The following is a 15077-nucleotide window of genomic DNA, read 5'->3' as shown; positions in this document are numbered from 1 at the left end:
TTTCAGGATGATGTAGACATGAGCATATTTGAAGGCAGCTTGGAGGGATCCAGTAACAAGGAGAAGTTGAAGATAAGTAATAGTGGAGATATGATGGAGAGAGAATAATCTCTTATGGTTGGATGATAATATAAAGACATGAAAATGATGATGGTATTTGTCCTACATTCTTGAATAAGACCATGACATGAGGGATGTGGTGCCATGACATGCACATGAACTAAATTTGAATGAGGGGATGCTTTGCTATATCCCCAGCCCACTTTCTCTTCTTGAGCCATCTGGGTCCAGTGGTCAGATATGAATCAGAAGGACTGGAGAGAGCCTTGGATATGAGGTAGTGTGAGGGTTAAGTGACCTGCACAAGATCACACAACCTTTAGGTGTCAGAGGTCAGATTTGAATTCAGGGCCTCCTGACTTCATGTCCAGCATTCTAACTGCCCTAGACTAGAGTATGACCAAGTGTGAATGTTAAATCATTGAGTGAGAGGCACTATTCCTCTTTTTGGAAGAGACAGAAACACTGGCCAGAGATAGAAACCCCATGCCAAATAAGAGACCCATTTCACTTCTTTTCCCTCTGAAACCTAGAGATTAGGCAGGGAAGGGTGCAGCAGGAGAAGGAAGTTCTACTTCCTATAACTTTGTTCTTCCTTATCCCTCAGGGGAGATCCACTGTAGCGCTTGCATCTTTCCTCTCTTTGTGTCTGTAACCACTATCCAAGTTCAAACTTTTTTTTTACTTCTTACTTCAGCCATTCAAATAATTAATTAATTAGTCTCAAATCTTTCCACTCTCTATTCTTTACTCCATATACCTGCTAAAGTATTTTTTTTCAAGTGTAAGGCTGACCATTTCACTCCCTTATTTGGTAAATTCCAGTGGTTCACTATTATTTGTAGGATTAAAAATTAACTCTTCTGTTTAGCTTGTAAAAAATCCTTCAAATCCTAAACTGAAAACTGGATTTCCAATATTCATATCATGTTATCAACATCATACCATAGGGGCGGCTAGGTGGCGCAGTGGATAGAGCACCGGCCCTGGAGTCAGGAGTACCTGGGTTCAAATCTGGCCTCAGACACTTAATAATTACCTAGCTGTGTGGCCTTGGGCAAACCACTTAACCCCAATGCCTTGCAAAAACTATAAAAAAAAAAAGCCATACCATTATCATATTATATCATAATACCCTTCCCATGCTCTGTGGAGCAGCCAGGTTGACTTTCTAATTTGTTGTTTATTTTATATAATTCTATGAATTATCCCTTTAATAATTTTATATAATATTTATATAGCATTTATTGTGTCCCAGATACTGTGGAAAGCACTTTACAATTATTTTCTCTTTTGATCCTTATAACAGTCTAGGGAGATGGATGCCATTTTCCAAACTAGATAGAGAGAGGGGGAGAGAGAGAGAGAGAGAGAGACAGAGACAGAGACAGAGACAGAGACAGAGACAGAGAGAGAGATTGAGATTTAAAACAGGTGAGACCACTGCCATTGCCATTTTTGATTGGTGATTGCAGTGTACTATTTGAGTTATTTAAAATATCATTTCTTCAATTTATGAGGTGAAATTTTTTCCCTCATAACAGGTTGCAAATTCTATATCCTTTCTGATAAATTGTCTGTTTTCCTTTTCTTATCTAGCCATTAGGAGTTAGATGCCGAACTTGAGCAGTTGTCAGTTCCTTGTGAATTTCATGAAATCATAGGATCATACATTTAGAGCTGGAAGGAATGTTATAGATCTCACTATAGAAGATGATAAATGCACACACATATTATATTCAGCACAAGTTATTTTCTTGCTAAACTAGCTTTTATGTAAGGTTCCTTGAACATGACAGGTTCCAAACCTCTTTTGCTTGAACTGATCTCTCTGTTCATTTCCAATTCCTGTTCACCTCTATCTACCTAGCTCCCTTCAAAGTATAGCTCCAGTGTCACATCCTTCAAAAGGCCTGTCCTGATAACTCCTGTTGGCCTCACCAGAAAGAAAAAAAAAGTTCTGTTCATTTTTGTATGTGAGCATGTTATATACAATCTATATAATATAAAGACCTTCAAGGCAGAGCTTATCTCTTCCTTGCATTTGTATCACCACTCACTATAGTGCCAGGTACATAGTGTACCCTTAACAAATGCAGGTTCACTTTTGTTTGAAATAGCATAACTACAAAGAAAATTCAATAAGAGATCTGAACTAGGGTGGGGTGATGAAGGTAGCTTTGTGGAGGAGATGATATTTTGATGTGGTTGTTGGTGTGTATTTAGGCTAGGGGAAAGCAGATGTGCAGAAGTAAGAAAGTGGAATGACTTCAGTAACAGTGAATGTCAACAGTATACTTTAGTAGAATTCAGAGTTTATGAGGAAAAGATAGTTCGGAACAAGTTTGGCAAGGAGTTTGCCCTTTAATTCCTTAGGGGATGAGGAACCTTTGAACGTTCTTAAGCAGGGAGTTATTTTGATCATTGAAAATTGATCTAGTAGAAATTATAACATGGATAATAGAGAAGAGAGAATGAATGGTAATACATCATTTAGAAAATTGTTTAATTTTCTCTTGGAATTATGATGCTGGCTTCAGAATCAGAAGACTGGGTTTCAAATCCTAGTTGCAGTACTTAATGATTTCGTTACCTTTGTTTCATTGGACCTTAGTTTCCAAAACTTTAATAACATAGATCATATCAGTCTACCTTAAAGAAAAAATGAATGTGGATAATAATGTAGATAAAGTTCTTTATAAATTCTGTGCTGTCTATATATAATGTTGCTGTTGCAATTCTTACATTGTAGCCTGATAGCCTATTCTCAGAAAAAAAAATTTCAAAATGAGTATCTTCTTGAATTCAAAACTAACAGATCCCTAAATGAGTAGTTTTCATCATTTTTTATAGGAAGTATTTAATTTCTGGGTTTTTTGTGGGGTTTTTTTGTTTGTTTTTGCTAGGTAGTGGGGTCATAGCTAGGTAATTATTAAGTGTCTGAGGCTGGACTTGAACTCAGGTCCTCCTGGCTCCAGGGCCAGTGCTCTAGCCAGTGCTCTAGCCACTTTGCCACCTAGCTGCTCCTAAAGTATTTAATTTCTAAAATTTCTAGTAATTTTCAACAACTTTAAATTATCTTCAGAGCAAATATGATTTAGATCATGTAAGTATTATGAATTATGATTTTTGGATTTCTAATTATATGAATTGGTGGGCTTTTTAACATTTACAAAAGGGCTTTATTTTATTTTTAATTTCACTTGGAGTGAATAATTTATTCCAAATTCAGGAAAATGCATGGGCTAACTTATATTTCTTACTATCAAAAGCTCTGCTTTTGTTAATTTTTTTCTCTTTCCTAGCCTCTGGTTGTTGTGCCTCACAGAATTCATTCAACAAGTAGAAATGTGAGAGAAGAAAAGACACGCTCTGAGATAAACTGTAAGCATATGTAAAACAATCAATGTTATAACCACAGAAAAAAACAATTTCAAGTATTGAGTTAGACTTGTATTGTCTTTATTTTTTCTCTTAATTTTATTTGCTATGAATTTGAAAGGAAAAAAATACTACTTTAATATAATTTATCCCTCTGAGCATTCAACATTTTTCAAAATACTGATATTTAAGTTCGTTTCAATAACAGTATTTCAACAAATATTAAGTGGTAATTATAATTAAGACATCCAAGATACAAAGATAAAGTCATTGATAGTTATTACAGTCAAGGTGTTTACATTCTAATCAACTTAAATAAAAAATTTTGAATATACTGCTTTGTTACATCCTCCTGGGTGTTATGTTTTGTTTTGTTCTTGGTAGAGGATTGGGGAGTCTTGACTTTGCTATTAGAGTATGTGGCAGCATCTACTGCTAATAGCTGACCATATAACTACTTGAAATCATCCTTGACAGTGACAACTATTAAAACAGCAGCAGCCACAGCAGTAGTAGTTGTTGTAGTTGTACCTTTTATTTATAGAGACTTCCCTTCCTCCTGCCCACCATCTTCCTCTCTGTAACATTTCTGTGATCTCCTTGGACACCACTATCTCCCTGATTTAGGTACCCTTTGACCCTCCTTGACCCCCCTTGACCTTCCTACTTCAAGTCTCTGTGGTTCAGCTCTTGCCTCTCTCCTCATTGAAATGTAGTGACTCCCTCTCATTTCCAGGATCGAATATAAAATCCTCTGTGTTGTGTGGAGAGCCTGCCATCCCCTGATTTTCTCCCCCCCCCACTCCCTTTCTGTCCCCTGGGATTCAGGGACACTTGACTGCCTTCTCCCCGCCCCTTGCACAAGGCCCCCTCTCTCTTTACTTTGTACATTTTCTCAGGCTGTCCTCCGTGCTGCAGGAAATTCTCTCCCACCTCATTTCTATTTCCTGGCTTCTCTGGCTTCCTCACCTTCTACAGGAAGCCTTTCTGGATCCCTCTGTGGGTTTCTGCTTTCCCTTTGGGTCTTATTTCCTGTTTGTTTGTTCAGAGTTGTTGTCTCTGCCATTATCTCAAATGAGATCAATATTTGTAAAGTATTTAAAAATTGCTTGTTCCTGCTGCTCCTCCCCCACCCCTGCCCTTATTAGTCAGATCTTGTTGAGATCAGGGGATTGTCGTTTGCCTTTCTTTGTGTTCCCAAAATTTGGCATAGCACCCCAATATATAATAGATGCCTGATACCTGTTTACTGACTGACTGACCTATCAAATTTTCAAAGCACTTCTTCATTTATTATCCCATTTAATTCTAATAGCCTTATAGCTATTATTGTCCTCATTTGTTAGAAAACTGAGACAAGAAAAGATTATTTCCTGAAGATCGTGGAATAAATGAGAGAAAATTTAATTTAAAATTCAAGTTTTCTTGTTTCTCAACCAGCACTCTTCAACCAAACTGCCTGTCATAGAGATAACATTGAACTGTATATCACAGGAACTGAAAACCAATACAGGCCCTGCCACTTAACCTGTGTTTCCGTAGGACTGGTCATTTCACCTCCCTGGACCTCAGCTTCCCCCTCAGAACAATGAGGGGTTTAGATCAGATGATTTGAGATCCCTTCAAGTTCTAGATCTCTGGAGCTCTCTCTGCCAAACTAGGAAGGCAGTTTGGTGTCTGAAAATGTTTAGAATACTGAGGGATTATGGGACTAGATAAGAGTCACACTGCTTTTTAGGGTCTAATAATTCATAGTGCCTATGTCTATGGACTTAGCACAGCTCCTGCCACATGATTGAAAGTTGTTCAGTAAATGGTTGCTGATTGATTTGTCATAAATTTTGAGTCCAATCCTTTTAAAAGATGCTCTTAGTAGAAAACACATTTCTTTCGAGGTCATTCTTTCCTTTAAACTTTGTGCTTTTTATTGAAGAGTATTAAATTAATGTTACATATGTAACAAATAATTTTAATGTTCCAGTTTATTAATTCATCACATTATGGAGTTCTTAAGGCTCTTCCAGCAGAACTGATCTTCCAGTGCATTCTACCATGCTAAAAGAATGACTTGCAAATTCTCCTGGAGAGACAAAAAAGGGAGATGTCAGAATAGGTTTTGTTCTCCAGATATTAGTATTTACAAAAGGACAATCATGGAAATATTGAAGCCTATACAACATTAATTGCTTAAGATAAAATGGTAGAGAAATTCTTTGAAATACTTAATAGACCCTGAAAATCATATTATACTCTCATACTTGTTGACTTAAATACAGAGCTGAGAAAAAGTATCTTGCCCTTTTATTCAAATTGTATAAAGGAATTTAACCTATCCATCCTTACCTTAATAAGTACAATTTTGCATAAAACTATCTGTGCCCAGATTTTCAGTGTCTTTATTTTATGCATTTATAAACATTCTGAGAAAGGATTTCTATCTGCGAAAGGGATTCATGAAACAAAAAAGGTCAAGGACCTCTGCCATTGATGATGAGATTCTACAGATGCTCATGTTTGTTGACAACATTGTGCTGCTTGCTTCAAACCTTGAAACAGTCCAGAGCTGCCTAAATGGAAAACATCATCACTCAAGCCTAACTGACCACCTAGGAAAATCCAAACAAATGAAAATTACCTCTTGGCCAGTCTAGTTTATAGAACTGAGCCAAAAGTCCATAGATAAACTTCTGGATACAATAAATTGGAACTAGAAAGGTCCAGAGGCAGAGAATGGACTTAGTGACCTTTGAAAATTTTAACACTGCTTTTAATGATCCCATATTTCACTTCTTCTTAGATCTCTTCCTTCTGACAGCATTTCCACCCTCTCTCACCCATTGAAGACTGACTCTCCTCAGGAAATACAGCATTTCTGCCTGTCCTCTCAAATATATGAACCTTTCTTTATGACCTTTTTACTTTGGATTGAGGAGTAGGAATATTCCTTGCTTTTCCTCACTGCCATTTCAAGACATTTCACCCTAGCCATCATTATTCACCATCCTTTCTTTGTCTTTCTCAAGGAATTTAGTAACTAACTCGTGGTCTTCTTATTTGCTCCAATTGTTACATTTTTTGCTTAGTCTCATCAACATATATGTTGAAGGGGCAGCTAGGTAGCGCAGTAAATAGAGCACCGGCCCTGGAGTCAGGAGGACCTGAGTTCAAATCCAGCCTCAGACACTTAATAATTACCTAGCTGTGGGGGCAGCTAGGTGGCGCAGTGGGTAGAGCACTGGCCCTGGAGTCAGGAGTACCTGAGTTCAAATCTGGTCTCAGACACTTAATAATTACCTAGCTGTGTGGCCTTGGGTAAGCCACTTAACCCCATTACCTTGCAAAAACCTAAAAAAAGCAAAATCAAACAAATATATCTGTTGAAGACCTCTCTTGAGCGGCCTGGATTCTTAGTTCATTTATTAACCTCCAAAATTATCATATCCTACTCTATCATCACATAGATAGCTTCAGACCTGTGGTTTTACCATTACCCACAAGCACTCCATGATGTTTGAATTGATATTTCAGTGTCTGACTATGATCTACTAATCACCTATCTTTCCTCATGCCTTATTCCTAACCATGTTATTTGTCCTCAGCCCGATTTTATCTTTTCATCTCATCCGAGTTCCATTACTCCTACTCCTGTCTTTTCCTCCTTTGACAATCTTAACATCCTTCAACAAGTTCAGCCTATTGTTCCCTTGTCCTACTGACAGTTACATCTTTTCCTATCTGTGTTGCTCTCTTCATTCTTCCACCTTCCCTACTCTTCCATGTTTGATATTGAACACAAGTAAGGGAAATCAAACTACAATAACCCCATCTACTACAATTTTATATTAATCTGATATGACCAAGAAAATAAATGCAAGCCATCTTGGACTTCTTCTCCCCTATCCTGTATCTTAAAACTACTCTATAATGAGCAGAGTAGACCAAATGTATGGGAGCCAATGAATCATTTAGATTGTGAGCCCAACCTGTGGTTGGCATGAGGGGGCAGGAACAAAAGCCTTTCAAAATGCATAAAAGACCTTTTATTTTGGGGTTTTCCCCCACCCCTCTCTCTCTCACCACGAGAGATATATCTTAATAAAAATCATTCTAATCATTCTGAAAAAAAACTGCTCAACATCTTTCCTTTCTCTTCTTTTTTTGTCCAGTCTTAGAAGAATAAAAGGCCCTGCTCATCTAGACCATCCTCTCTTCTTATGTGCATTGCCTCCCTTTCTCTCTTCCATGGGTAGTTTGCCTCTTCAGGTATTCCTTATCATTAATCTTTTTGTTTTCTACAGACTTTTCCTCCACTTCCTTCAGACAAACATAGATCTTCTCTGTTCTTTAAAAATCTTCACTTGATTCAAGCTATCATCCTAAATCTTAAAGTCAAGCTTCTAGGAAAAAAGTTTTCACTCTTTGTTTAGGCTTTTCTCATTTCTCAATGTCTTGTAGTCTTTCAACTTTACTACTCATCTGAAAATTAATCTTTAATACTTATCAATAAATCATTTAATTATTAAATCTAAGGACCTCTTAATTCTTGACCTTAACTTTTTTATGGTATTTGACCCTGTTGATCACTTTTTACTGGACACTTCTTTCTCCTAAATCTCCTATTTGACCTTTTTTTTTTTTTTTTTTTTTTGGCAAGGCAATGGAGTTAAGTGTCTTGCCCAAGGCCACACAGCTAGGTAATTATTAAGTGTCTGAGGCTGAATTTGAGCTCAGGTACTCCTGACTCCAGGGCTGGTGCTCTAACCACTGCGCCACCTAGCGGCCCCCATTCTTTCTCAATATACTTTTCTGGGTCATAATCTAGGTCCTACTCTTTAACATGGTATCCTATAAGGCATGTCCTTGACTCTTTCTTGATACCAATACTTTTCAAATCTCATTAATTCCCATAGATCAGTTTATCTTTGCAGATGACTTCCAGATCTGTTTAAATAGTTATTTCTCTATATTAAGTTACTATTTCCCCCTATTAAAAACTGCCTCTTAAGGGGAGGCTAGGTGGCACAGTGGATAGAGCACCAGCCCTGGAGTCAGGAGTACCTGAGTTCAAATCCAGCCTCAGACACTTAATAATTACCTAGCTGTGTGGCCTTGGGCAAGACACTTAACCCCATTTTGCCTTGCAAAAACTTTAAAAAAAACCTGCCTCTTAGACCACTTGAATTAGGTATCTCAGTCTGTCTTATCTCTATACAGACATATCTAAAAGCAAACTCCTTGTTGTCTTTTGCCCTAAGCCTGACCATCCTTCAGATGTGCCTGTTTCTGTGAGGAGCAACAGTGACCTTCAGTCATCTATGTTTAGTTAATAAGCAAGAATTTATTAAAGCCTTTATATGTTAAACACTTTTTTCTGTGTTGAGAAAACTGAGAGTAAAAAAAAAAAAACCCACAAAGTAGAACTTAAAGCATGATACGGTCTGTATTCTTTCACCTCAGCTTGGAATCCAGTCATTTGCCAAATTGGTTATACCCCCCCACCTCCCCACTACGAGATAACATGTAAATTTTTCTTGTACTTGCCTTTGATCTCCCCTTTCCAAGAAGGCCTCTATCCCACTTCTTGTTGCCTTTTTATGCATCATTCAAAGCCTAATTCAAATCTCACATACCACTTCTTTAATTGAGACTTCTCAGATCCTCCCATCCTATAATGTATCTTCTGCCTCTAACAATTTTCTAACATCCTTCTACCCCACCATAGCTATTTGTTTCATTACTCCTGAATATTGATTTCATATAATGTATCATCACTGTATCTATATTTTTGTTTTAATCCCTCTTCTGAATTTCTTAATTGCAGAGGCTGTTTTTCTTCATTTAAACTTTCTATCTCCCTAATCTCATAGCCTAATTCTCTCTTACATCTGACTTGCCCTCAATATTTTTACATCATTTAAATGAAGGTTCTACACCTTCTATAGTATTGCTGTGGCCAATATTGGAAAGTAAGCAAGTGAAATTATTGGTCTTTCCTGTCCTTGTAACCGCCCCCTCACTGAAAAAAATGAAAGAAAGAAAAGCTGAACATCATCAGATATTTTGGCTCTGGTATCAGATTAAAAGGAGAATCCCAGGCTGGCCAAATATAAACTATTTCTCAACAAGACCCGTTTTCTTCTGAGTTGTTTCTTATCACAAATTCATTTAACTGTAAATTTGTATTCTTGAAGAGTCCCTTCAGTTTGAATAACCCTTAATATCTTTCCCTAACTTTGACTGCAGATCTTTTTCAAGATCTGTATTAATGTATATAAGCAACTATTCTGCAACATTAAGTCTTAAATATGTGTCCAGGATCACATAGCCAGTGTGTATCATTGATGGGATTCAAACCCAAGTCTTCCTAATTCTGAAATAGGTTCTACTGTGCCACAGATATCTAGTTATAGAGTAGAATAGAGAGTGGCAGAAATTTACCATGGAGGAGAAAGATGGGGCATGACTCTATAGTTAATCAGTTGATAGACATTTATTAAGCATCTACAATGTGCCCAGGCACTTATGCTATGGCCTGGGAATCGAAAAAAAGAGGCAAAAAGGCAATCCCTGTGTTTAAGGAGCTCACAGTTTAATGGAGGAGGCATTCTTTCTTGAAAAAGACCATGACATCAGGGAGGTGAGACCAAGACAAATATATGAATTGGATTTGAGGGGGGAGGGAGGCTATACTAAGTCACTAGCCTCATTTTCTCCTCCAGAACCATCTGGGTCCAGTAGCTAGTTATGGATCAGGACAACTGGAGATGGCCCTGGATGTGAGGCAGTCAGGGTTAAATGACTTGCCCAAGGTCACACAGCTAGTTTGTGTCAAGTATATGAAGCTAGATCTGGATTCCAGTCCTCCTGACTCCAAGGGCAATGCACTCTTACTTAACTCCATTATTCCACAAAAAAACAAAAACAAATCTACCCCCTCCCTCAAAAAAAAACCCCCAGTTATATACAAACAAGCTCTATTATGGTAGGAAATAATTAAAATAGAGGGGGGGGTACTAGAATTAAGAGGGGTTTAGGAAGGTTACTTTAAAAATAAGATTTTAAGGAAGTCAATAGGCAGAGGTGAGGAGGAAAGGTATTCTAAATGGGAAACAGCCAGAGAAAATATCTGGGTTCCTAGATGGAGTGTCTTGCTGACAAAACAGTGAGGAAAAAAATGTAGAAGAGTATTTGTTGGAATAAGGTATAAAAGGGCGGAGGGGGCTATTTTATAAAAACTTTGGGTGTCAAACAGGATTTTGCATTTGTTTCTGGAGGTGAAAGTGTACCACTAAAATTTATTGAGTTGGGAAATGACTGATTTGGACCCGCACTGTAGGAAATTCATTCAGGTGGCTGAATGGAGGCTGGATTAGAGTGGAGAGAGACTCGAGACTGGCTGACCCACTAGCAGGAGTTCAAGCATGAGAGGAGAGAAGGGGACATGGTTGAGAGAGGGTACAAAGGTGAAATCAAGAGATTGGATGTAGGGTCAGACCTGAGTAATGAATTAGAAAAATGTCAAGATATGATCTAGCTTCAGGGTTGAGAACACATGAACCAATTCATAAAAGAATGGATATTTGTGGTTAGTAGAAGCTAAGAGGGAGGGAGGAAGTGAGGGAGAGATAGAGAAAGAATGAGAATAAAGGCAGTTGGAAGCTACTTCCAGTAGTGGCAGCCAGCAGGAGATGAGTGGTAAAGAAGAAAATGGCAGTTACAACTGAGCTGATCCTAGTGGGTCCACAGCACATGAAAGCCATAAGGGATGTGAGAGTTTATTTTGGGGGATCACACTCCCCAAGAGTAGCCTGGCTTCCCAAAGGGAGTCTCTATATATAACTCAACTGAGAAGAGTGTGAGCTTTTAAAAGTTTAGGAAGATGAGATGTAATTAGAAATGCATAGATGGGGGAATGTAACTTAAGGATAAGGTCATTAAGGACATGTAGAGAAGGGCTTTCAGGCCTGGGCTTGTATGAAGGATGGTGGTATCTGTAAGAGAGACAATGGGATATAAGTATGGTCTGGTTTCAGTAGCCTAGACAATGGGGTAGAGAATAATGTAAAATGTAAGGCCAGCTTAGAACAGATTAATCATAGTATATATTTCTCTGACCAGTATTTCTTCTACTATATGAGAGGAAAGTATTGCCCTCTACAGTAATAGGGAAGATAAAGAGATAGGAAGGGTTTGGGATAAAGAGAATGAGTTGCTTTTGGATATGTTTAGTTTAAGATGTCTTACAGGACATACAATTCAATAAGTCTAAAAGGCAGAAGGAGATGTGAGATATGCTAGACCTGCAGAGGAGTCAAGGAGGCCCAGCTCAAGAATGTGACACTCCTCCTGGACATTTTAGAATTGATAGATCCCTTTGAAATGCAAGTAGGATGCTGCTACTCTGTGAAGCTATTCTTGATCCCCAATCTGAAACATCCCCTCTGCATCATAAATGAAGAGTTAGTTAGAAGGAACTTGAAAGTCTGTCTGGGTTAATCTCATTTTACAGATGAGGAAACTGAGGACAAGGCAGATGAAATGAGGTGCCTAAGGTCACTCAGAATCAAAAGTGGGATTTGAACCAATGTCCTCAGACTCCAGAGCTGGTTTTCTTTGCTGTACATAATTAAGAATTACTCCAAAATATACTTGATACATGTGCTGTTTCTCATATGGGGATGTAAACTCCTTAAGGGCCATAATTATTTTGTGCTTATTTTTGCATCCTCAGTACTTTTTAGGCACTTAAATGTTGGTTGAATTGAATTGAATGGTTGAACTTGCTCACTTGTGCTTTGCCCTAATTGAGGCTAGAATTAACACATCCTGGTGATTATGTTCACCGGATTGCTAATAGTAAGGAAGAACTTTGCTGAGCAGCAAATGAGATAATGGCTTTAAATATTCTTTTCATTATTTTAAAAAATGATTTGTGCTGGAAAGGAAATTTTTAAGATCTGTAAAAATGCCAGTTAAATTTAGATCTCCTCTTCTTTTTTCCTCTCCTCTTTTATTAAAAAAAAAAACTTTTTAGTTAATTTTTTAAACTGTTAAGTCAATAGTTCAATGTTAGAAATATAGTATCTTTCATTACTACCATTTCAATCCAATTACTCTTAAGATTTTTAACAAACTTTTTTCTTTTTGATTAGTTGGTCAAGTAAAATTTGATCCACCCTTGAGGAAGGAGACAGAGCCACATCATGAACTGGTAAATAATATAAGCTGTAGTTATTAACTTTGATGAAGTATGTATTTTGTTTAATCTTTTGTGACACATCAGTGCTGCTTACTAAAAAAAAAGTGTTGCTATTATTTATTATAGAGTTTGGAAAGTGTAAGGTAAGCAGTTTCAAAAATTGTCATATCTGTTAATAAGATTATCAGTTATCATAGGTCATCTGGATTCATACATCACTAATAAACTAGTAGAATAACTTTAATGGTAATTTTAATATTCTTTGTTTAAACTATTTTTTAAGTTGATGACTTTATTTTTTCCTTTTTGTTTCAATTTTTGTGACTGGATTTTCTTGTGTACATTAAGGTATATTTTCTAACTTCCCAAGGGTTTAAATTAGAATGTTTTCCCAGTAATGAACACATTTTCAAACTAATTGATTTATCTTTAACCACAATGGCTTTATCAAAGCTTTGATTTAGTACAAAATTAATCATTGTACTAAATTTTAACTTGGTTCATAAGGAAACCAAATTTAATGATCATGGGCTAGTCACTTAACCTAGTGGCTCTAGTCAGATTTTAAGCTGCAACTGTTAATTGCTAGTCAGTTGCTAAGTGTTAAGGTTTCTTCAAAAATAGTTCCCTTGGGGGGAGGGAAGTAAGATTAGAGGGAAAATTGTAAAACTCAAATTTAATAAAATCTTTTTAAAAATTTAAAAAACAATAGTTCCCATGCACAGAAGAAAAAAAATTAATAATCTGCCCTTTGTTCAGATTTTCTTGACATATTTAGTAATGTTAGACACATTCTTAAAAGGGAAATTACATACAACATTTCAGACCATTTGTGTTATATTAAGGAGGGAATTGAAATTTTTTTACTTTTTAAAATTAACAGTTCCTTGACAAATGTCACTACCTCCAGGAAAACTATGTATATCAACTTAGAAACCTATCTTAAATATAGTTATTTTTTTTCTTGTTATAATGTAGTGACAGAAATATGAGTACCAAGGTATAATAAATACTGAAGAGGCAAATTTTTTAATATTTAAACCTACTTGATCAGTCTTTTTAAACCAATAGAGGGAATCTTCAGTTTTCTTGTGGAAATTGTCCTATTTAGTACATAAATCATAGAAAAGGGAATATTAAAGGAAAATTTATTTATGATAGCTTGGAAGAATAAGTAGAGGTGGGAAATATTGAGAAAATTGAAATGAAATTGACAAATGCTAATTATGTTTTGTTAAGGCAGCTTTTGTTCATTTTGCTTCTCCCTACCCCTTTAAGTTGTCATTATGTCTATTCAAACCCAAAACTAAAATTTAATATTATCATGCAAAGTTTATTGTATAAGCCTGAAGTGCTTTAATATAATATAACTTTGCATTTGCCTTAACAAAATTATGTTGGCAGGACTTATCCCACTTGTGATAATTTCCCTTTGTGTATTTGTGGCTTTTGTTCTAAGTGTAAATAACCTGGGTTTCTTGGTCTCTGTCTGCTAAACAGCCCGACAGTGACGATTTTTTGGACAGTTCAGAAGAAATATACTACACTGCAAGATCTAACCTGGTATTTCTCATCTTCTGATTTTCTTTGTCAGCATTGGTTTTGTCTTATATTTTCTTTACAAAGCACTTACAGTTTGTCCAATTGTATCATGTTGATTATTTTTAGTAGTTTACTTTATTTAGCATTAGCAAACGACCACATCTTAAGGACTAGTAATGTTTGCTGAACCAGAATTATTTCTCTGGACAAATTATTATTGTTTTTTGTGAAGACTCAGTATTTATCCTAATATTTATTGTTATACAAAAACACAAAAGTCTTTTTGGCAACAGACATATATTTTCCTTTTGTATGTATCTCTACTGTTTTAATGCAGTGTTTTTCATATAGTTAAAAGAACAATGTGGTTTAAAAATTTTTTTATTTAAACATTATATTATTTAATATTATTTAAATAATTTTTAAAAAAAGAATTATGGAGCCTTGCTCAGTTTTCTTAGGTCAACACTTTGTTTATTTCTGCACTTGTCATTATTGAAACCATTGGTAATAAGAGCATCTGAACATTAAAGAAGACTAATAAAACTTGAATCGGTCTGAATATAGTAAGAGATACAAAATTAAATTTAAAGACTTCTCCCTCTGTTGTAACACACCTGATAAAATTTTGTCTTATTTCAGGCTCCTATTATTTGGTGCTCTATTATGTATGCTAACAAAACAGAAAGAGGATTACCTTCAAAAATATAAAATATACCAATTGTCAGAAAACCTGATAGAGATTTTAAATAACTCATTCTCAAAAAAGGAAATAAAGTTCTAAAGGAACTGCTAAGGAAAAACAAAACAAAACCAAATTCTAGCAAACTTTGAATTTTTCAAAATTCTGTCATGTTTTTTATGGGGCAGCTAGCTGGCACAGTGGATAGAGTAC

The 15077-nt window shown here is 36.2% G+C and overlaps 1 protein-coding gene across 3 annotated transcripts in view; it reads left to right on the top strand.

The window, feature by feature from the left end:
- The window catches only part of MAP4K3 (mitogen-activated protein kinase kinase kinase kinase 3), a 212985-nt gene that overhangs the window by 119782 nt on the left and 78126 nt on the right, over window positions 1-15077 (top strand). For 2 of the 3 annotated variants that reach the window (XM_074204313.1, XM_074204329.1), the window contains 3 exons: window positions 3366-3444; window positions 12594-12652; window positions 14141-14203. In XM_074204313.1, the coding sequence (XP_074060414.1) occupies window positions 3366-3444; window positions 12594-12652; window positions 14141-14203 (201 nt within the window). The remainder of the gene's footprint in view (window positions 1-3365; window positions 3445-12593; window positions 12653-14140; window positions 14204-15077) is intronic. The other variant, XM_074204320.1, reaches the window with a different exon arrangement.

Source organism: Macrotis lagotis, chromosome 1 (assembly GCF_037893015.1).
Source record: "Macrotis lagotis isolate mMagLag1 chromosome 1, bilby.v1.9.chrom.fasta, whole genome shotgun sequence".
NCBI lineage: Eukaryota > Metazoa > Chordata > Mammalia > Peramelemorphia > Peramelidae > Macrotis > Macrotis lagotis.
Note: the sequence above shows the minus strand (reverse complement) of the source record. Positions and strands in the feature narration are given on the sequence as shown.